At 41.9% G+C, this 24,052-nt stretch overlaps 2 protein-coding genes and 1 pseudogene across 7 annotated transcripts in view; 1 reads left to right on the top strand and 2 right to left on the bottom strand.

Moving 5' to 3' along the window:
• NEK5 (NIMA related kinase 5) overlaps positions 1-1,937 on the bottom strand; it is a 97,481-nt gene extending 95,544 nt beyond the window's left edge. Inside the window, exon 1 of the mRNA XM_059681199.1 lies at positions 1,881-1,937. The gene's annotated coding sequence lies outside the window, so the exon portion shown is untranslated. The remainder of the gene's footprint in view (positions 1-1,880) is intronic.
• A 701-nt stretch (positions 1,938-2,638) lies between these two features.
• On the top strand, positions 2,639-4,385 carry LOC132226684 (protein YIPF5-like; annotated as a pseudogene).
• Positions 4,386-7,252: 2,867 nt separating this feature from the next.
• NEK3 (NIMA related kinase 3) overlaps positions 7,253-24,052 on the bottom strand; it is a 28,753-nt gene continuing 11,953 nt past the window's right edge. For 5 of the 6 annotated variants that reach the window (XM_059684533.1, XM_059684532.1, XM_059684534.1 and 2 more), the window contains 8 exons: positions 19,510-19,710; positions 18,799-18,871; positions 14,689-14,738; positions 11,861-11,963; positions 10,636-10,779; positions 10,274-10,408; positions 8,335-8,464; positions 7,253-7,861 (listed from right to left, as the gene is read on the bottom strand). In XM_059684533.1, the coding sequence (XP_059540516.1) occupies positions 7,777-7,861; positions 8,335-8,464; positions 10,274-10,408; positions 10,636-10,779; positions 11,861-11,963; positions 14,689-14,738; positions 18,799-18,871; positions 19,510-19,710 (921 nt within the window). In that variant the 3' untranslated portion in view covers positions 7,253-7,776. The remainder of the gene's footprint in view (positions 7,862-8,334; positions 8,465-10,273; positions 10,409-10,635; positions 10,780-11,860; positions 11,964-14,688; positions 14,739-18,798; positions 18,872-19,509; positions 19,711-24,052) is intronic. The other variant, XM_059684535.1, reaches the window with a different exon arrangement.

Genomic DNA, 24,052 nt, shown 5'->3' with positions numbered 1-24,052 from the left:
TTGCTAAAACTTTCCTTCGGACCTCAACCAAGACAGTCAAATAACTTTCCAGGTGGCCACAGGTAACAACCAAAATGAGACGGAGCTTCCTGGTGGGCTCCAGAGGTCAGACTTGGGTTGTTGCTCAGCTTTGGAACACTCTGGTGAGCGTGGGCATTATCGCCTCTATAAAGCAGGAACGTTCCTATGCCTGCGGAATTTACCATCCAGCTTTTCTAAGTAATGAAGTACTGCCCCCTAGGGGGCATTTTGGAAACTTATGGCGTTTGGTGGTTTTTTTTCGTGGTTTTTGTTTTGTTTTGGTTTGGGGTTTTTTTGTTTTGTTTTTTTTCTGTTCTCCTTGGAGATGGAGAGGCACCGTTTTGTGTGTGTGTGTGTGTGTGTGTGTGTGTGTGTGTGTGTGTGTGTGTGTGTGTGTTTCTGTTCTCCTCAGAGATGGAGAGGCACCGAGGAATTTAGAAGCAGTTAGGGAGTGGGACACTAAGATTCCGAGATACAAGGGATGGTCCGGACAATAAAGGATTATCCCGCGGCCCTACATTAGAAAGTCTCCCACACATTCATGTCCGTGGAAAAATCCGCATATCTGCAGCAAGAACCCAACTCTATTTTACATATGAATACAAAGCAATTTTTACACAGTTTTAATGAACAATTTTCGAGGGATGCAACTACACGCAAATCAAGGCTTAACTGCACTTTGTTTTGTTTGGAAGTTTATCCAAGAACTCTTCACCGTTTTTTTTTGGGGGGGGGGGTGTTTTTTGGAAAGTCACGCCCCCACTGGCCTCTGCTAGTAGCTGAAACCATCGTGGTCAGGTGACTCCCTGGCAGGGTGTGGGCACCTGGCTACAGCAGTATTTGTTCGAGTATAGCAGCAACAAGCATTTACAGATGGAAATATTTTATTATAAATTGTTTCCTTGCATTTCCCCTTTATACTTCAGTTTGGGTCTAATGTTGACTTCTTAAAACTGAATGAGCAGGCTGGTTATTTTTTTAAACCATTTTTTAAAGTTGATTTTCAGAAAGAGGAAGGAGGGGAGAGAGAAACATTGATGTGAGAGAAACATCCATCAGCTGCCTCTCACCTGTGAGGACCTGGGATCCTACCTGAAACCTGGGTGGTTGCTCTGACCTGGAATCAAACCCGCCACCTTTTGGTGTAGGGAGGACGCTCCAACCAACTGAGCCACACCGGCCAGGGCGCTTATGCTCTAGAGCAGCGGTTCTCAACCTGTGGGTCACAACCCATTGGGGGTCGCCTAAGACCATTGGAAAACACATATATAATTACACATTGTTTTTGTGATTAATCACTATGCTTTAATTATGTCACATCCTGCATATCAGATATTTACATGACGATTCATAACAGTAGCAAAATTACAGTTATGAAGTAGCAACGAAAATAATTTTATGGTTGGGGGTTACCACAACATGAGGAACTGTATTAAAGGGTCACGGCACTAGGAAGGTTGAGAACCACTGCTCTAGAGTAACTTTGTCAGGGTAGGAAGGGGGTAGATTGGATGTGATGGGGCACCAGCTCGCACCCACAGGAAGCTGCAGACACCCGAATTTTGAGGGAAGCAGATAGGGAATCCAAACTCAAGGGCAGCAGCGCGGGAACTACGGGCCCCTGACGCTCCCGAGGTGGCACCAGGGGGTGAAAGCCCCAGGTTTTGGGGAAAATCCTCCTTTAGGAGCACTCCGGAAGGAATTGAGTGCGCTGCGCATTGCCATGGAGACCGACGCACAGGAGACCGCTCCTCTGCCGCCTGGTCTCCTGGGGTATGAGCTCCATTCCTTTCCCTGAGGATCCCAGAGCCCTGGGGAGCAGCCCGGGGTAAGGACTAGGGGGCCCGCCCGCCGCATACCTGCTCCCGGGCTGCGCGGGGCGAGGGAAGCCTCCCGGCGGACTGCGTCCGGGCCGCTGGGCGGAGCCGCGCGGGGGCGGGGCGGGGCGGGGACCCGGCCCGGAGACCGGGGTTCCACCGTCCACCCGGAGGAGGGGTCAGCGGCCAGCGAGTTTGGAGACCTAGTCACCTCCGGTTGCCTTAAGTCGGAACTCCTTTGCTAACACTCAGCAAGCACACGGTTCCGGTTCTCGCTTGCAGCGTACCAGGTTCTTTGCACACATTATCTCTATTCTTTACAATAACCCAGCAGAGTAGTGGACGCCCAGTTTTACAAATGGGCTAAATTGAGACAGGAAGTTTCCTGTCCAGATGGACACTTGGAATGGAATCCTACCATTCAGTCCACAGCCGGCGGCCTCCCTTGGGGTCCTCTTAGAAAATTGGCTGCTGCTCCCTTCCCCCTACCCCCACTATTCCTCATTTCAGATTGCACATTAAGCTGCTAAAACGATTCATTACATGTTCAGTAATTGAGAAGGGTGTAATTTCCAGCAACTATAAATACTGACACAAGTAAAACATACAAAAGGAATCCAGATACCATGGCAATTTGAAACCCACCATTATCTATTAAAAATAATAAATACAAAAGCTCGGCAGTTTTTCGGCCTGTGACGTGTAGCATGGGGCCAATTCAAGATCTTGAGCTGAGTTGGGGTGGGGGGTAGTTGGGGCTGCTGGAGTTATTGTCACGGCTTCCAGTTTGATCATTTGCAATGTCAGGCTTTGATAACTTAAACACGGATTTCTACCAGGCAAGTTACAGCATCGATGACCGGTCACAGCAGTCCTATGACTATGGAGGAAGGGATTGAGTGCGCTGCGCATTGCCATGGAGTGTCTGGCTGTGACTACTCGCAAGGTCGGTATGTCCCTCCAGGCGTGATGCAGCCGCAGCAGCCATAGGCCAGGCAGATTCCCAGCCAGCTCAGGCATATACTCCAGCTGCTCCTCAGCCATTCCATGGAAACAGCTTTGAGGATGAACCACTTTTATTGGAAGAATCAGGTATCAATTTTGACCACATCTGACAAAAAAATACTAACAGTGTTACACCCATTAAAAGTAGCAGATGGCAGCATCGTGAATGAGGCTCATCTGGCAGGAACCATGGTGTTTTGCTTTGCCTTTGGAGTCATATTGTTACTGGCTGGCAAAATCCAGTTTGGTTATGTATATGGGATCAGTACAATTGAATGTCTAGGAATGCTTTATTAAACTTAATGAGTATGATAGGTATTTCATTTGGTTGTGTGGGAAGTGTCCTTAGATATTGTCTTCATCCTGTGATCCTACTTTTCAGTGTCGTGGTGATATTTTCTTTGCAATAAATGGTAGGAATCATTCTCACTGCTGGAATTACTGGATGGTGTGGTTTTTCTCCAAACCTTTCATTTTTCTGCTTCCAAAATTTTTTATTTCTGCATTAGCCATGGAAGGAAAGCAACTTCCAATAGCACATCTCTGTGCTTTGTTATATGAAATCTTTGTCCTAATTTCCATTTTGTTTTTTTTAAATGTTTTTATTGACTTTAGAGAGATGGGAGGGAGGGAGAGAGGGAAGGAGGGAGGGAGGGAGGGACATTGATGTGAGAGAAATATCGATCAGTTGCCTCCCATACGCAACCCAACCAGGGATCAAACCTGCAACTGGGGCATGTGCCCTGACCAGGAATCCAACCAATGACCTTTTGGTGCACCTGACAATGCTCAACCAACTGTGCCACACCAGCCAGGGCTTATTTCCATATTTTTGAACTGAATTTATCTGGGATGCAAACATAATTGGGCCAAATATACAAAAAGAACCTCAAACTCTTAAATAGGACCAGCAAACTGCTGCATTGCAACTCTCATGCAGATCTAACATTTGACTATTGGAACAGTGGAATTAAAGATGTATCTTTTGTTCATTTTTATAGAACTTTTGAATACTACATTGGATTTACCTACAGATTTGCTTTAAGTGCTTGTGCTTACACAAATAAGAAATGCTATTTCTGTCCTGTTCCTGCAGCCTTTGAAAACCCTTTTACTTGCAAATTCTACTGTTTTGACATATTTTTATCAACTGTGGAAACTAACTTCAGAGCTGATAATCTTTCTTTTTAAAAAATATGTTTTTACTGATTTCAGAGAGCAGAAGGGAGAGGGGTAGAGAAATAGAAACATCAATTGGCTGCCCCCCAAAGTAGGGATTGAGCCTGCAACTTGGGCATGTGCCCTGACCAGAATCGAACCAGCAATCGAACCATGTCCTGGTGCATGGGACAGTACTCAACCAACTGAACCACTCTGGCCAGGCTGATAATCTCTCTTAAAACAACCCAGTCATGATTGAAGTTTCCAATTCTTTCACTGAGTTAAGACCTACTCCTTTCAGTTGTAGTGTGGGTGTTTCTTCAGGAAACTTAACAGTCATTTTTATTTTTTTCTTTCTCTAGATATCCCAGAAGGAACTGAAGAAACAAAAACGTATGGCTCGGGAGTAAATAAAGTAAATAGTAATAAAAGTAAAAGCAGAAAAACAAAACAAATAACCCAGTCATAATAAAGAAGATACAGACTTATTGCTGATATCTTTTCCCAAGGAATTAGGGAAGAAAATCGCTTGTGCACTCAAGTCAAGCAAAAAAGTGATCCCAATGTAGAGTATGAGTTTACACTTAAAAAAATTTGACATCCCTTTAAATTACCTCATGGAATTTTTGCTAAAATTCAGTGATACAGAAGTTCACAGTCTACCTTATTACAGACATGAAATGGCACTTGTTTCAATATTAGCATTAACTAAACCATAGTGACCTAGACTGACCACATTAATACTCATAGTTAGTTGGATCTCTATGTTTCCCAGAAAAAAAGAAAATCACTAACCTTTTTAGAGAAAACAAATTTAAATATCACAATTTCAGTACAGCGATTATCAATGTAAAGTGCATTTGATGCTTATTAAAGTTTTTTCCAATTAATTAAAAAAGTAAACTCTTCTTTAAGAATCAGAAAATTTATATTATTCCTTTTTCTCCCTGAACTCTTATCTCCTCCATGTAATGTTTTTCATGCTTAAAAATCTTATTGATCACCCTATTATAAAAATGGAAATTACTTTTTCCTGATATAGGCTTTTTACTGGATTATTAAAATTATTAGTAGTACATCATTGATCAAAATAAAATAAATTACATTGATAAATACTTAATTATAAAAAGTAAAACTGTATCAGACATTCATCTCTTAAAGACTTGAATGGACTTTCTTCTTCCTCCCTCCCAATTAGTTCAGTTAGTATCTATAGAAGAATGCTAACTTTTTGCTGGACTAGACAAGGTTTAACATTGATTCTCTTCTGTTTTTCTCTTTTTAAAGCTGTAAGTGCTGAGAAACCACATTCATATAAGTAAATAGAATTGGAAGTTTTGTTAAAGGAGTCTCTCAATTCTTATCTAGTTGTATGTCAAGAATCATATAGCAATTTATCACTAAAAATGGTCTCTAACCATTGAGTCTCTTGAAATTTCATTAAAAGCAAAACCTTGCAAACCATCTGACTTTCAAAAGGATTTGTCATTCAATCAAGATTCATTCAATCTCTCAAAAACTATACATAATTTCAAGTTCCCTCTGTTTGATGGTTTTGGAAATGTTTACACACTGGAGTAATATGAAAGCTGAATATCTGCAAATATATTTAAAATTATCTCTACCTACCTTAACTTTTGAAATCCTCAAGAATGGTGAAAAAAAAAGAAGCTAACCTAAGTAACTTTAAGAAATGGTATTTTGACTGGAATTGTAAAGCTAAAGACAATAAGAACAATACATAAAATCTATTATAGTTGGTATATTTGTTTCTCACAGGAGTATGGGTTAATAATTTGGAAACTGCTTTACATGTATACTGATGTTGAACAACTAACTGGATGGTGGATGGTACAAGCCAGGTTTCTTTATTCTTTCTTTCTTTTTAATTGATTTCAGAGACGAAGGGAGAGGGAGAGAGAGATAGAAACATCAATGATGAGAGAGAATCATTGATCGGCTGCCTCCTGCACACCCCCTACTGGGGATCGAGCCTGCAACCCATCTGATATGATGTGATGGGAAAAGCACTTCACTTCTATGATAATCTTCCCCCAAACCTTTAAGCTCAGTCTCATTATGAAAAAAACATCAGACAAACCCAATCTGAGGAACATTCTACAAAATGCCTAACCAATACTCCTCAAAGATCTCAAGGTCCTGAGAAATAAGGAAAGACAGAGAGACTGTCAGAGACCAGAGGAGACTAAGGCTGACTAAGTGTTGAAATACAAATAAACTGTGAGGGGTGAAGTTCTGTACCAGTTTTTGTATGTTAAGATAAAAACATGTTTAATTTTTTTTTTACAAAATATGTTTTTTTTTTTATTTTAGAGAGAGAGAGGGAGAGGGAGAGGGAGAGAAACAGCGATGACAGGGAAACATCAATCGGCCTCGTCCTACATGCCCCCTACTGGGGACCAAGCCTGCAATCCGGGCATGTGCCCTGACAGGGAATCAAATCAGGATCTCTCCATGCATGGGATGACACTCAACCAACTGAGCCACATGGGTCAGGGCAAAATGTTTAAATCAGATGTATGTATTCCATATTTCAGCAGAACCTTAATAATGATCCTACTGTAGTTTCACTATCTTTTTCCTCCTATTCTTCACTTGAGCATTGTTCCCTAAACCAGGTCAGGCATATGCTGTTCCTACACTTGCCCCTGTGGAATCCCCAGAGAAGAAGCTGTTTCTTCTTTAGTAAAATATTTTTTAAAATATATTTTCATTGATTTCAGAGAGGAAGGGAGAAAGAGAGAGATCGAAACATCCATGATGAGAGAGAACCATTGATTGGCTGCCTTCTGCACGCCACCAACTGGGGATCGAGCCCACAATCCAGGCATGTGCCCTTGACCAGAATCGAACCCGGGACCCTTCAGTCCACAGGCTAATGCTCTATCCACTGAGCCAACCCAGCCAGGGCTTTAGTAAAATATCCTTACCCCACTAATTGATCATGGATTTAATGACAGGACCCAGCACAGTGTGTCATGGTGACCCATATATGTTGGGATCCTGCTCCTTCCATTAGTTCCACAATATTCTAATTTCTGGTACTTTCCATATTGATTCCTCACCGTTGGCCCTATTCCTTTCTCCTGTACAGGACTGACAACTTCTGAAAAGATACGTAACCCTTTCCACTCCTCCCAGGGTGGATCATCTGAACTGGGTTCTTTTGTGTAACCTGTGAGGGGCTATATTTAAGGATAGATGGTAGTAAAGATCATGAAAGATCATTGATCACTACCAAGAGAGTCTTATTGAAAAATTGCACACATTATTATGTTATAATTAAATATATTTAGATCCTAAAATCTTTAGGAAATGTAAAAAGAGTTACATAGTAATAAACAGAAATCATAACAATGCAAATAATAACATTATGGGTTGCTCTCATGCTCCATGGTCAGCATCCCTATGAGATAGGCATTATTATCCTCATGCTATAGTTAAGGAAATTCGGGCCCAAAGAGGTTAAGTAATTTCCCACAATCACACAAATAATGAGCATCCAATTTCTGTTCTATCTGACTGCAAAGCCTGAAGCTCACACCCATAATTCTACACCTTCTCCTTTGCGTTAAAAAACGCACAAGAATTGTACATTTTTAAACGAATCAGGAACAATTTTAAATATCCACAGCACCCCTAGCCCATTCTGTTTCCAAGGGAAAATATATATTCCGTTAGCTAATATCGAAACATTAATTCCTCACTTTAAACATTTATTCAATGTGACTAAGGAACATTTCCTTGGGCATTAGTCACCAGATGCTCCTTGCCAGCCAGCTCGCTGCTTCAGTTCTGACACCCAATCAAAGTTGTTGTCTTCCTCCTCAAAGTCCCTGTGAAAAAATGATATGGATATTAAGCCTCCATGTTAGGGGTATGGTAAGTATTTGTTGATGGGTTCAAAGCAGAACAACACCATAACAATATTCACATTTTTAAAAAAATGAACTCCAAAGCAACTGAACACAGAAAAAAAATTGGTTAGTTCTTTCAAAAGAACACTTCTTTCACTCTTTCAATAATATTTTCAACAGAAAATATATTAAAAAACAATAAATCCAATCTGAACAATTTTAAACATTTGGCTCAGTCAGGAATTAGTAATTACCGTTATGCATTACCCACCTCAGATAAAAGATCAAGTTATAAATATTCATTAATGGTGTAAAATAATATAACCAGCTCCTGTTAAACCTGACATTATTAAGGTTAATTACACACATACACACACACACACACACACACACACACACACACACACACACACACCCTACAACTAAAGCTTTCTAGGTACAGCACAACGTACGTGTCCTCCTCATCCAGTCTAGGTTCGAGTCTCTCTGGATCCAAAATGACAGAATCGTAACCTCCATCAACACTGTCTGATGCTTCAGTTTCTTCAGACAGGGGACCTTTCAAGCAGAACCCTTCTGAACCTTCAGAGGAATATTAACAGAAATCATGCGGATTTAAACAGTATTTATTCATTTCCTCATATTGGACTAAAAGCCTCCAAAAGTTTGCTGGCTAGTTGAGGACAATCCCATGTTCTATATTTCTTCTGCAGTGCCTCCCGACATTACCCAGCATGATTCCTGGCATAAAACAGGCCCAGTAAGCATCAGTATATATATTAACTTTAACAACACTATTTTCTTAGCCCTTGCCAGGTAGCTCAGTTGGGTAGAGCATCGTCCCACTACACCAAGGTTGCAGGTTCAAGCATGTGCCCATTTAGGGCACATACAAGAATCAACCAATGAAAGTATAAAGTGGAACAACAAATCAATATTTTTCTCTCTTTCTCTCTCTCAAATCTATAAATAAAAAAAATTTTTTTAATGCTACTTTCACCCTACTGGGTTTGATTCCCGGTCAAGGCCATGTACCTGAGTTGCAGACTTAGTCCCCAGCCCCAGTCGAGAGGCAACCAATCAGTGTGTCTCTTACACATCAATGTTTCTCTCTCTCTCTCTCTCTCTCTCTCTCTCTCTCTCTCTCTCTCTCCCCCCCCCTTCCTTCCACTCTCTCTAAAAATCAATGGAAAAATATCTTTGGTGAGGATTAACAACAACAACAAAAATATTACTTTCTTCAAAATAAAATATTCAGAATATAATTAAACCCTCAAATATAACAACTTATATTAAAGCATTAAAATTTATCCTTGGGTAGTCAGATTATAGTTTTTACTGTGATGAAGTCTGAACTGTAAAGCCACCAGTATACTTGCACAGAAAAAATGAGCTACTTTGAAAAGAAAGTAGTCACAAATAAGCAAACAACTGAGTAAATAGGAATAATATAGTTCTATGGGAAATTTTAATTATAGCTTAAGACTATCTAGAAAAGATTTAAGAAAACCTAAAACTATAATGCTATGTATGTGATTTCCTAACTTGAATATAAAAGTATTTCTGGGAGGTGAAAATGGGGAGTTATTGTTTAACTAGAGGCCTCGTGCACAAAATTCATGCACAGGGGCGGGGTCCCCCTCAGCCCAGCCTGCAACCTCTTCATTCTGGGACCCCTTGGGGGATGTCTGACTGCCAGTTTAGGACAGTTGGACATCCCTCTCACAATCCTGGACCGCTGGCTCCTAATTGCTCACCTGCCTGCCTGCCTGCTTGCCCCTAACTGCCCCCCGCCCTCCTGATTGCCCCTAACTGCACCCTGCTGCCGACCAGGTCACCCCCAACTGCCCCCTCCCTGCTGGCTTTGTCGCTCCTAACTGCCCCCCCTGCCAGCCTGGTCACCCCTACCTGCCCCCCCTGCCAGCCTGGTTGCCCCCAACTGCCCCCCCCACCACCAGCTTACTCACTCCTCACTGCCCCCCTGCCAGCCTAATCGCCCCCAACTGCCCCCCTGCCGGCTTGGTCACCCCCAACTGCCCCTGCCCCCCGCTGGCCTGGTTGCCCCACGCAGCCTGCTGTTCGGTCATTTGGTCGTCCCTCACTAACCCCCCTGCCAGTCTGGTCGTAGGCAGCCATCTTGTGAGGGTGTGCGGGTTAATTTGCATATTACCTCTTTATTATATAGGATGGGCACAGAGTTTCAGTTTTGGAAAATGGGAAAAGTTCTAGAGCTGGATGGTGGTGATGGCTGCACAACAATGTAAATGTATTTAATGCCCCTAACTGTACACTTAAAAATGGTCAAAATGGTGAATTTATGTAATGTCTATCTCACCACAATTAAAAAGAATGCCAAAGGGTTTCCATGATTACATAACAGACATAAATTACCTGGTCTATATATTGTGTATGTTTGAAATGCCAAGTTGAGATCAGCACTCTTAAGGATGTTCAACAAGGTTTCAGGAGTCTCTTTGAGCCACTGCTTACGGCTATTATTTCCACTGTACTTTATTACAGAACCACCTAGTTGTGAAAAGGTAAAAATTAGGGTCAAATAAAAAATATTTTTAGCACATTATCTTCCAGATCATATTTCAAGTAAAATTAATTATATTTTATTTTCTACTAAAATCTATTTCAGTCACGAATGACACCAAATAACCTTTACAGAATGACATCTTTAAAAAATATCTAGCCCATTAAACAACTATTAGAAAATGTTCCATAATAATAGTAATCTGACTACTAACCTCTATCATCCTCTGTGGTTAAACTGGAGGCAAGTATGGATGCATTTTCCAAAGCTGCAAGCGCTGTAGTGCATACGTGTTTCTCCCACTGTCGCCTGAGAGGACTTGGTGAACCAGCTTTCCTATGATGGACTGATTTATCATCTGGGTTTAAATTGTAAAAAAGGACTGCTGAGCATATTCTTTTTATTTATTTATCTATTTCTAGACATGTCTTTCTCTAACAATAAACAGAAATATTTCTTTTTTCTTTCAAACTCAGATCTAACATGTTCTTCAAGTCTAGGTAGTAAAGGAAATGAAAAAAATCCAGATGAAAAAACAAAACAAATCATTAAGGTGAATTTAAAAAAATAATATGTATATATTTATATATTATACTCTGTACAAGAATGAAGCCCTGAGAGGACTTAGATACACACTGAATGCCATGCTTTTTATGGTGGAGAGCATAACAAATATTAGTTTTTCTAAAGGCTCTTATCCTATACTAGAGACCCGATGCACAAAATTCATGCAGAGTAGGCCTTCCTTCCCCCAGCTGCCGGCACCAGCTTCCCTTTGGCACCTGGGACCCTGGCTTCCCTCCAGCACTGGGACCTGGGCCTCCCTTGCAGCCCCGCTTCATCCAGAAGGTTGTCTGGAAGGATGTCAGTCTAATTAGCATATTACGCTTTTATTATTATAGATAATAAAAGGCTAATGTGCAAATCGACCAAACAGTGGAATGACTGTTCCCTATGATGCACACTGACCACCAGGGGGCAGACACTCAACGCAGGAGCTGCCCCTGGTGGTCAGGGCGTTCCCACAGGGGGAGCGCCACTCAGCCAGAAGCCAGGCTCATGGCTGGCGAGCACAGTGGTGGTGGCAGGAGCCTCTCCCGCCTCTGCGGCAGCGCTAAGGATGTCCGACTGCTGGCTTAGGCTCACTCCCCATGGGAGCTCCTGGTCTTTGAGAGGGCACAGGCTGGGCTGAGGGATTCCCCCTCCCCCCCGAGTGCACGAATTTCGTGCACCGGGCCTCTAGTTAATAAATACTATTCTCTCTTTTTTTATGGATAAATAAGACACTTTTGAAATAAATTACTGGATTAGCAAATAAAAATCTGCATGTGTCCACTTGTTTGACACCTATGACCTAGTAATGCAAAAACTGGTCCCCCTTCTACTAGTATATTTCCCAGTCCCTCACTTACACAGTGATCAGAATGTGAATAACTTACCTTTCTCTTCTCTGTTTACTCTCCTCGGTGCACTTGCCACTGAATTTTTATTAGTGCTTTCTAAATCAGGGTGGCTACATTTTCTGCCTTGTTCTTCCCCTTGCTTTAAAGGAGATTAAAAATTCAGATTAGTTAAAAAAAATTCAGATTAAACAATGCTTGAATTGCTATAAAAAGGTAAATAAACAACTATACAAAGTCAGCTATTTTAATTTTAAATAAACATTAATGAATTAAAGACATTAATATAGAACCCTACACACCAGATTATATTAAAAATAATATATATCCATATATGTATATTAAGTCAGGCACTACTAGCTATTAATATCATTCATTACAAATATAAAGAGGATATATAAAATGACAGGTATTTGAGATCTTTTTTTAAAGTCCTTTTTAAAAAATGTTTTTTATTTTTTAGAGAGATAGAGAAACATCGACTGGTTGCCTGCACCCCAACCAGAGACAGACCCGCAAACTGGGCATATGCCCTGATCAGGAATCAAACCGGCAACCTTTTGGTGCACAGAATGAGCCATTCTGGCCAGGGTTTGAGAGGTCTTTGTAGAGGAAATAAGTAATAAAAAAATTTTAATATGGTTTGCTATATTGGGCTTTTCATGCTGGAAATATCAAAATGAGATATTTTTATAAAGTTGCTACATATGGCCAAAATGTTCCCATTTAATTCAGTATTTTTCCAAATTACCTAAGCTCTTGATTTCATGAAGCAACACACTAGCTAGTCTTTAAATCTGAATGTATTTTGAGAAGAAATACATATCCAGTGCCTTGACAGTCTCCAACACACAGGTTCTCAATGATTTGTTGAATGAGTCAATAAATTAAACAGTAGGCTGTAGCTGACACCTTATTTTATTTCTATACAATGGTTCCCAAACTTGTCTCCCCACACATCTAGGTGGTATGATTTCAAAGGTCCCTCCCATAGACAAAGATGTCAAAATCTTGGGAGGTGGTTGTGATGAGCGGTTTTTAAAAGCTGCCAGGGATTCCCATCTTCCATCTCTACGGAGAGTCACTGCCCAATAGACAGCAGCGTCTAACACCACTCCTGGCCCAGCAACACTCAGCTCTGCCTACACGCCCACCTCACCTTGTGGCCTATCCAGGGCTCTCTTTCTCCCTCAATTTTTCTGTTACTTGACTTACTTTATGGCTCTTTCTCCCTTTTCATTTTGTGAAAACACATCGACTTAACACCTACTCTAAGTGGTATTAAAATCACAGTGGTGGCTGCCTGGGATGAGAGCCAGGATCATTTACAAAGGGCCACAAGAAAGCTTTTTTAGGGACATGGGATTTCTTTACCTTGACTGTGGTGGTTGTTATATGACTGTATAAAATTACCAACATTCATCAAACTACATGCAAAAAGTAAGTAAATTTTATTGCATGCAAATTATGCCTCAATAAAGCTGGAAAGAATAGATATTACCATGCAGAGGGGAAAAAAGTACAGAGGCAGGATTTATTCCATGTGTAGCAACATAATGGTGGGATGTTGTTATTATTTACAATCTAAGGTTCATTAAAAAAATTTATAAGTTTACTTACTAGCACATTCCATAAATAGAATAATTTGTTATTAGTACATCTTTTCCTTTTTGAGTTAAAAAGATTAAAATGCTGAAGAAAGAAAAACATTATCAGCAGGACACAATTTACTGAGAGGGCCGTGACAATACTAGGAAGTGAATCGGCTGTTGCTATGCAAGACTTTACTGCAGCTTTCCTGTAAAAGCTGCCTAGGGCTAAACAAGACAAATAGAACCTTAAATGACAGGCTGAAAAATGTTGCCTTGGTTTATGGGATAATAAGGAGGTACTAAAAGCTTTTTAACAGAAAAATGTGCATATCAAAATAATGATCTAAATAAAAAAGAAAAATTCTGATACATGCTATAACATGGGTGAACCTAAAAAATATGGCCCAGCCGGTGTGGCTCAGTGGTTGAGCGTTGACCTATAAATCAGGAAGTGACAGTTCAGTTCCTGGGCGGGACACATGTCTGGGTTTCGGGCTCCATCCCTAGTAGGGGCATGCAAAAGGCAGCCAATCAATGATTCTCTTTCATCATTGATGTTTCTATCTCTCTCTCCCTTTCTCTCTCTGAAATCAATAAAAACATATTTCTTTTAAAAGGTACCAACAGTTATTTAAAAATATACATATTATGCTAAGCAAAAGAAGCCAGACATAAAAGGACAAATCTTGTACGATTCCACTTACATGAAATATCTAGAATAGGCAAATTATGTCAGAGAGACAGAAAGTAGAACAGAGGTTCCCAGGGACTGGGGTGGGCATGGGAGTGAGGAAGGAATGGGGAGTTATTATTTAATAGGTACAGAGTTTCTGTTTGGAATGAAAAAGTATTGAAAACAGATAGTGCTGCTAAATTTTGTGAATGTAATTAATGCAACTGAATTGTATTTGTAAAAGTGACCGAAATAGTAAACTTTATGTTATAAATATATTTTGCCACAATAAAAAAACAAACCAAAAGTCAGGCTAAAACAAGATTTTCATGACTTAAGCTAGACAAAGTTCTCTCACATCCATATTGGAACCACTTGTCATCAATAATTAAAAATGAAAAAACAAACAAAATAAATGGTAATTTAAAATGGCTCAGCTGGCAATAGTACAGGACAATAGCTACCAATTGCTTCACATGCCAAAAGATGACAAATTATTAAACTGGAGGGACCAGGTCAGTCTTCCAAATATTCCACAGTATCTAATGATACCAGGTATCCAAGAAATGGTTGTTTCATAAATTTAATTTTAAAGCACTTACCACTGTGCTTGCTTCTTTTTCCAAAGCGATCTTGATTCTACTGGAGTCTGCTTAAAGAGAAAAAAGAAAAAGAGAAAGCACATAAAGGCTCACATTACTAGCTCCTAATGTGATATGCATAAAGCCTGAGACAAATGAAGTTTTTAAAGTCAAACAACCAAAGCATTAGCCTGATTGGTGATTAGCAAGCTTTAGCCATCTAGTAATACATCTCATCTGCTTTTTGCTGTTTTATTCCTAAAGGTGACATCTGAAAGTTGACATCTATATTTAGTTAAGCCAACCCATTTAATCACGAAGAGGTAAGATACTCTGCATACTCAGAAGGTCGTTATCACCTTCAGTCCAAGCTAGCTATAGCCAGTGCTTTTGCCCACAGCTGTGGTAGCAGGTGGAATAGGTGTCCTTCACCAGGGACCAGCAGCCGGAGAGAGCACTCTGGCAACTGATCCCTTTGGTAAGGATGGTGCCTTCCTGATTTTCCTCTGACAGAGGCCAGCAGTCCATGTTCCTCATTCATTCAACCTTTTAAAGACTTGATTGAGCATCTACTGTATAATGACAGGCACTGAGGATACAACAATGAGGAAATGAGACATGGTCCCTGCCCTCACAGATCTTTCACTGTTTTAGTCTATCTACAGAATAGATGGGAGATACCACTAGACATATGGCCCCAACATGGTGGTACCTCTCTGCTGGCTTAGTTCTCTCTTTTTAGGAATTGTAAAACTACATTTTACCAAACTATCTTGAAACTTTTCTTTGACTATTTTTGTTGTGGTTGTTGCCCATCATTTTATTTTATTTTATTTACTAGAGGCCCGGTACATGAAAATTCATGCACTGAAGGGGGTCCCTCAGCTCGGCCTGCCCCCTCTCACAGTCCGGGAGCCCTCAGGGGTGGGAGGTGACCCAGCGATTAGGGGACGGCGACACCCCCCATCACACCTCTGCTGCTGCCACTGCCGGCAGCACAAGCCTCAGCCGGCCCTGGTTACCTGAGCCTTGGGTGGCCCTGGGCGCCTGGGCAGCTGTCATCCAAGGCTTGCCTGTACCTCGGGCCGGCCCTGGGCTGCTGGGGGGCTGAGGGAACTGGGGGACTCCAGAGACAGACACGCGGAGTGGCCCAGCCTTGCCACACACCTGCTGCCCGAGTGGGGCTGAGGGGACTGGGTGCTGCCATCTTCTGGTTGTGGGCGCCGCCATCTTAGAGGGCTGGGCAGTTAATTAGCATATTCCCTCCTTACTGGCTGTGGGCACCGCCATCTTTGAGGGCTGGGCAGTTAATTAGCATATTCCCTCCTTATTGGCTGTGAGCACTGCCATCTTTGCAACGACATAAGGATCAATTAGCATATTCCCTCTTTATTAGATAGGATTTTTTTAATTTATTAAATTTTTTCTGGTGAAATATATTTTCATTGATTTCAGAGAGGAAGGGAGAGGGAGAGAGAAATAGAAGCATCAATGATGCGAGAGAATCATTGACTGGCTGCCTCCTGCACACTCCACATTGGGGATCAAGCTCACAACCCAGGCATGTGCCCTGACCAGGAATTGAACCATGACCTCCTGGTTCATAGGTCTATGTTCAACCACTGAGTCATGCCAGCCAGGCAGCCCAGCATTTTAAAACTAATTTCCTACTACCCTGGGATGTGAACAAAAGCTACAAAACAGTACCTAAAGTAAAATTAACACTGAAACTGCTGAAGCAAAAGTAAGTGGCTACCTCTTAAGTAATGGTGAAAAGGCTGAATTATAAGGCTGAAGGTTTACATCACTAGAAGGGTTTATATCCTTACAAAAATAACATTTAAAATTTAACTTTAAGAAAACAGTATAGTTTCCAAAGTCTTTCTTTTGCAGTATCTAACACTAAGATAACACGCATCAAACAGTGGAGATTTTGCAGCATGTCCTGTTCTTACAGTGGATGATCTGATGCTTAACTCTCCTCTCTTATTCTGGTCAGATCTATTATCTTTGTTGGATCTTTTCAGGAGGAAGATCTGAGTTACTAGTGACAAATGAAAAAAATGGCTTTGAAAAAATTAAGAGATGACAACTTTCAAAGGGACAATAAATTATATTTAAAATCTGCTCAGGATTTATTATAGATGTATGAAATTTTTGAGCAGCTATTATTTAAACAGTTCCAACTTTTGTACAGCTTTTTTTTTTGTTTTGATTTTTAAATATATTGTTATTGATTTCAGAGAGGAAGGGGAGGGAGAGAGAAACAAACATCAATGATGAGAGAGTCATTGATTGGCTGCCTCCTGCATGCCCCCTACTGGGGAATCAAACCTGGGAATCAAACTGTGACCTCCTGAAAAAGACCACTAGGGGGTGCACCAAGGAAGCATAACAAAATGCGGAGACAAAGAAACAGGACAAAATTGTCAATGGAAGAAATAGAGTTCAGAACCACACTTTTAAGGTCTCTCAAGAACTGTTTAGAAGCTGCCGATAAACTTAATGAGATCTACACGAAAACTAATAAGACCCTCGATCTTATATTGGGGAACCAACTAGAAATTAAGCATACACGGACTGAAATAACGAATATTATACAGACGCCCGACAGCAGACCAGAGGAGCGCAAGAATCAAGTCAATGATTTGAAATGCGAGGAAGCAAAAAACATCCAACCGGAAAAGCAAAATGAAAAAAGAATCCAAAAATGCGAGGATAGTGTAAGGAGCCTCTGGGACAGCTTCAAGCGTACCAACATCAGAATTATAGGGGTGCCAGAAGATGAGAGAGAGCAAGATATTGAAAACCTATTTGAAGAAATAATGACAGAAAACTTCCCCCACCTGGTGAAAGAAATGGACTTACAGGTCCAAGAAGCGCGGAGAACCCCAAACAAAAGGAATCCAAAGAGGACCACACCAAGACACATCATAATTAAAATGCCAAGAGCAAAAGATAAAGAGAGAATCTTAAAAACAGCAAGAGAAAGAAACTCAGTTACCTACAAGGGAATACCCATACGACTGTCAGCTGATTTCTCAACAGAAACTTTGCAGGCCAGAAGGGAGTGGCAAGAAATATTCAAAGTGATGAATACCAAGAACCTACAACCAAGATTACTTTATCCAGCAAAGCTATCATTCAGAATTGAAGGTCAGATAAAGAGCTTCACAGATAAGGAAAAGCTAAAGGAGTTCATCACCACCAAACCAGGATTATATGAAATGCTGAAAGGTATCCTTTAAGAAGAGGAAGAGGAAGAAAAAGGTAAAGATACAAATTATGAACAACAAATATGCATCTATCAACAAGTGAATCTAAGAATCAAGTGAATAAATAATCTGATGAACAGAATGAACTGTTGATTATAATAGAATCAGGGACATAGAAAGGGAATGGACTGACTATTCTTGGGGGGGAAAGGGGTGTGGGAGATGTGGGAAGAGACTGGACAAAAATCGTGCACCTATGGATGAGGACAGTGGGTGGGGAGTGAGGGCGGAGGGTGGGGCGGGAACTGGGAGGAGGGGAGTTATGGGGGGGAAAAAAAAGGAACAAATGTAATAATCTGAACAATAAAGATTTAATAAAAAAAAAATTAAATCCAAAAAAAAAAATAAATAAAAATAAATGAAAATTTAAAAAAAAAAAAAAAAAAAAAAAAAAAAACTGTGACCTCCTGGTTCATTGGTAGATGCTCAACCACTTAGCCACACTGGCCAGGCTGTAAACCCTTGTTTGTAAAATTTTGCTTACAAGATGGTTCTTTGGGATATAACTTCTGATAAGATTAACATTATATTTTCATAGTTAAATTCCTAGGCTATCCATCCCACAGAAGCTTTCTACCTTACCCAAAACAAACCAGACTAAGTATGGTACCAATGATAAAACAGAAAACAATCTTTACATCACTAAAATCTCCAAACTAAGCTTTTGGATCCCTGGCAAATTAAATATATAAGATTCAGTACAGAATTATGTCTTAAGTAACAGAAAGAAAATTTTGATCTGAGGAGTATCTCTGAAAAACATCTCTAATAACTTGAAGATTTCATTTTTCTTTTTTTGTTACACTACATTTAGAAAGAACACTTGACAAAAAAATAAGCTTTCTGAAATTCTTACCCTTTTTTCTTGGTGTACTATGCTTAGATTTTTTGGTTTCTTCTAATACCTGCTCTCCAAATTCTGTGATGATCTAAAAATTTAAAGCAGAGAATTTAAAAATATACACTACCCTTTTTTTTAGACACTGTCATATCATTTAATTATCAGCATTCTTCCCCAAAATAATATTGAACGTTGAAAAGTAAAAATGCTGTTTAAAACATATATAATTTAGACACACAGACAAACAGACACTCATATATGTCTAGAAAAAGATTGGGCCTGGCCAGGTAGCTCCGTTGATTACAGTGTCATCCTGAGGTGCCAAGGTTTCAGCTTGGATCTCCAGTCAGGGCACAAGCAGGAAGCAACCAATGAATGCATAAGTAGCACAACAAATCGACGTTTCTCTCTCTCTCTCTCTCTCTCTCTCTCTCTCTCTCTCTCTCTCTCTCTTTATCTCTCTCTCTCTCTCTCTCCTTCTTTTCCTCTCTCTAAAGATAAATAAATAAAGATAAAGAAAGAAAAAGATCTGAAAGGATATACAAAACTATACCTGTGATTACCCTTGGGAACCAGCATTATGGAAGGGGAAGAGGAGGGAAAGGAAGTTTTAACTTTTAATTTTTTTTATGCACATCTACATTTGAGTTTTTACAAGCATGTATTCGTGTTTAAATATAACAAACATTTGAAAACTATGCAGAGTCAACTCAACACATTGCATACCTGTGGGGTTAAGCACTTCTGGATAAGCCGAGCTAAAATGCCTCTAGAGAGAAGTGTGGTAGCTGAGGGGCGATGGGAAGGATTCCTTTTAAACATCTGCTTGATTAGATGCTGAAGCTCGTAGGAATAATGAGATGGCAGTGGGCTCACAGACCCCTGACATACTTTGAGGATAAGACTTTTCCAACTATTTGCCTGAAACTAAAAATAAAATTGAACTGTAAAAGCAGATGCAAGGAAGGAGAATGCAAATAAGAAAACACCAGCTGAAGTGAATTCATACGAATTATTTTAATTTTATAAATGTTATCTGCTGCCTGGTCATTTTTCTTCCTGAAGGTGTTCTTATGATACTATCCAAAATCTTACGGCGATTCAGGAGAAAGTAATACACTTAAATGGTAAATAACAAAGAACTTCCCCATCTATAGAAAGTCTTACCATCAATACCAGCCATGGGTACTTGATTACTTATAATCAATGCTTTTGCAGATATACATTTTAAATATATTTTTCAATATCAAAGCAATACAGACATATGACTTTTTTAAAAAGTCAAATGACACTAAGGGCTTATATAAGTATTGTATTTGTTTGTTTTACTCCTCCCCAGAAATCCCCAGGCCTGCTTCCTGGCAAAATGTACTTTAGATGACTTTTCCAGTTTTAAACATCTACTGCAAAATCTCTTTCACCTTTCATGTCATCAAAGTAGCTTTAAAAATTTGACAATATGCCCGGGATGGATGGCTCAGTTGGTTGGAGCATCGTCCCATACACCAAAAGCTTATGGGTTCCATCCCCGGGGCTGGGCGCATACGGGAAGCAACTGATCAATGTTCCTCTCTCATATTGATGTTTTTTTTCTCTCTCTCCCTTCCTGTCTCCCTAAAATCAATGAAAACTTATCCTCAGGTGAGGATTTAAAAAATTGACAATAGAGTAGGCTATAAAATGCCATAGTAGAAAAACATTTTTAAAGTTTTCATTGTATAATAAGTATATTATACAATGAAAACATTAGATTCAGCCTTAATGATACTCATGTAGAACATGCTGTGTTCTGCCTTGGATGTGCATTACCCTATTAATAAAATATACAAGTGCAGATAGAATACAGGAAAAATCAACATGTAATAAAGGAAAAATTCAGGTAATAAAAAATAAGATTGGGGACCCTTTACCCCTCCTCACGTGGGAGTCTGTACTTGTTCTTTAATAAATTTCCACCTTTGCTATACAAAAAAAAAAAAAAAAAAAAAAAAAAAGATTGACTCTGCTTTCCCTCAGGCTTCTTAACTATTTCACTATGTTTGTCTGCATTTTGTGAAGGCTTGAGAACTACTTTTGCCTTAAAGCAGATGAGAGAACAAACTGTATGCCAAATATTCAGGGCACTATAGTCCTTAATAATTATTCTTGCTAGGAAAAACTAAGAACATATATATAATAGTTTACAAAAAAGATAAAATCAGGGAAATAAAGAATATAATCATAAATAATATAATGGAATTTTAAAAGTAATTTTATTTGTATACAATAGGGGTTCTTCACTTGAGCCACACACTAGAATCACCATTTAAAAAATACTAATATCCCTGAACCCCTATGTTCATTGCAGTGTTATTTAGAACTAGTGGCCCAGTGCATGAAATTCGTGTGTGGGGGCGGTGAGGGTAGGGGAAGATGTCCCGCAGCCCAGCCTGCTCCCTCTCCAATCTGGGACCCCTCGGGGGATGGCCGACTGCCGGTTTAGGCCCAATCCCCCTAAACCGGCAGTTGGACATCCCTCTCACAATTCAGGACTGCTGGCTCCTTACCACTCACCTGCCTGCTTGCCTGCCTAGTCACCCCTAACCATTCTGCCTGCCCCCCTGCCAGCCTGCTTGCCTGCAACTGCCACCCCCCCACCAGCCTGATCACCCCCAATTGCCCTCCCCACCTGGGCTGATCGCCCCTAACCGCCTCTGCCTCAGCCCCACAACCATGGCTTTGTCCAGAAGGATGTCTGGAAGGTCTCCCAGTATAATTAGCATATTACCCTTTTATTAGTATAGATAGCCAAGATTTGGAAGCAGCCCAAGTGCCCACCAGTAGATGAGTGAATAAAACTGCTGTGGTACATTTACACAATGGAATACTACTCGACCATAAAAAAGAAAATCTCACCCTTTGTGACAGCATGGATAGAGCTGGAGAGTATTATGCCAAATGAAATAATCCAGTCAGAGAAAGACAAGTACCATATGATTTCACTCATATGTGGAATCTAATGAACAAAATAAACTAACAAACAAAATAGAAACAGACTCATAGATACAGAGAACAGACTGACAGCTGTCAGAGGGGAGGGGAGAGGGGGGCTGGGTGAAAAAAGTGAAGGGATTAAGCAAAAAACAAACAAAAACCTCATAGACAACAGTATATTGATTACAAGAGGGAAAGGGGGTAGGGGGAGGTAGGAGAAGGTAAAGGGGGGATAAATGGTGGTGGAAGGAGACTTGACTTGGGGCAGTGAAAATACAATATACAGATGATGTATTATAGAACTGTACCCCTGAAACCTACATAATTTTATTAACTAACTAGAGGCCTGGTGTACAAATTTGTGCACCAGTGGGGTCCCTCGGCCTGGCCTGTGGGATCGAGTCAAAGCCAGTCTCTGACATCCCCTAAGGGGTCCCAGATTGAGAGAGGGTGCAGGCCAGGCTGAGGGATCCCACCCATGTACAATTGGGGCAGGGGAGGGACACAGGAGGTTGGCCAGCTGAGGAGAGACTGTGGGAGGGCTCCAGGGAGTGTCTGGCCCATCTTGCTCAGTCCTGATTGGCTGGACCACAGTAGCAAGCTAACCTACCAGTTGGAGCATCTGCCCCCTGGTGGTCAGTGCATGTCATAGAGACTAGTTGACCGGTCGACTGTCTGCCCCCTGGTGGTCAGTGCACATTATATAGCGACTGGGCGACTGTCTGTCCCCTGGTGGTCAGTGCATGTCATAGCAAGCAGTTGAGTGGCCTTAGCATATCATTAGCATATTATGCTTTCATTAGTTGAATGGACGACCAGACAACCAGACACTTAGCATAGTAGGCTTTTATTAATAGGACTACGGGCCCAGTGCGTGGAATTCATGCACGGGAGGAGGGATGTCCCTCAGCCCGGCCTGCACTCTCTCTAATCCGGGACCTGTTGGGGATGTCTAACTACCGGGATTGGACCTAGACTGGCAGTTGGACATCCCTCTTGCAATCTGGGACCACTGGCTCCTAACGGCTCACCTGCCTGCCAGCCTGATCCCCCTAACTGCTCTCCCCTGCCGGCCTGATCCCCCTAACTGCACTCCTCTGCTGGCCTCATCCCCCTAACTCAGGGGTGGGCAAACTTTTTGACTCGCGGGCCACAATGGGTTCTTAAACTGGACCAGAGGGCTGGAACAAAAGCATGGATGGAGTGTTTGTGTGAACTAATATAAATTCAAAGTAAACATCATTACATAAAAGGGTACGGTCTTTTTTTTTTTAGTTTTATTCATTTCAAACGGGCCGGATCCGCCCCTTGGGCTGTAGTTTGCCCACGGCTGCCCTAACTGCTCTCCCCTGCCGGCCTAATCACCTTAACTGCTCTCCCCTGCCAGCCTGATCATCCCTTACTGCCTCTGCCTTGGCCCTGCCACCATGGCTTTGTCCAGAAGGATGTCCAGTCTAATTAGCATATTACCCTTTTATTAGTATAGATAGAGGCTGGGTGCATGGGTTGGGGCCGCTGGTCTGCCCTGAAGGGGGTCTCAGGTCAGGATAGGGGTCCCCTTGGGGGTGGGGCCAGCCTGGGCGAGGGGCCTGGGATAGTTTGCAGGCCGGCCATGCCCCCATCGGAGTGGGGGTCCCCACTGGGGGCAGTGCCAGCCTGGGAGAGGGGCTGGGGCAATTTGCAGGCCGGCCATGCCACCATCGGGGTAGGGGGGGGTCTCTGTTGGGGGTGGGACCAGCCTGAGTGAGGGGCTGAGGGCCATTTGCAGGCTGGCCACGCCCCCATGGGGTTGGGGGATCCCTGCTGGATGGTGTGGCCGGCCTGGGCGAGGGGCTGATGGCTGTTTGCAGGCTGGCCAAGCCCCCATCGGGGTGAGGGTCTCTGCTGGGGACAGGCCGGCCTGGGTGAGGGTCTGAGGGCTGTTTGTAGGCTGGCCACACCACCCGCTGGGGGCAGGCCGGCCTGGGCAAAGGGCTGAGGGCCGTTTGCAGGCCATCCAAACCCCCATCAGGGTGGGGGTCTCCGCCGGGGGTGGGGCCGGCCTGGGTGAGGAGCTGAGGGCTGGTTGCAGGCCATCCACACCTCCATCGGGGTGGGGGGGTCCCCACTTGGGAGCAAGAAGCTTGCGCGAGGGGCCTGAGGCAGTTTGCAGGCTGGCTAGCCCCCTGATGGGGTGGGGGTCCCTGCTGGGGGTGGGGTGGCCTAGGCCGGGGGACAGGGCATCCTGGGTGAGGGCCTGGAGGCAGTTTGCACGCCAGCAAGCCCCCGGCTTTGTCTAGAAGGACATCCAGAAGGT

This window comes from Myotis daubentonii, chromosome 2 (assembly GCF_963259705.1).
Source record: "Myotis daubentonii chromosome 2, mMyoDau2.1, whole genome shotgun sequence".
Lineage (NCBI taxonomy): Eukaryota > Metazoa > Chordata > Mammalia > Chiroptera > Vespertilionidae > Myotis > Myotis daubentonii.
Note: the sequence above shows the minus strand (reverse complement) of the source record. Positions and strands in the feature narration are given on the sequence as shown.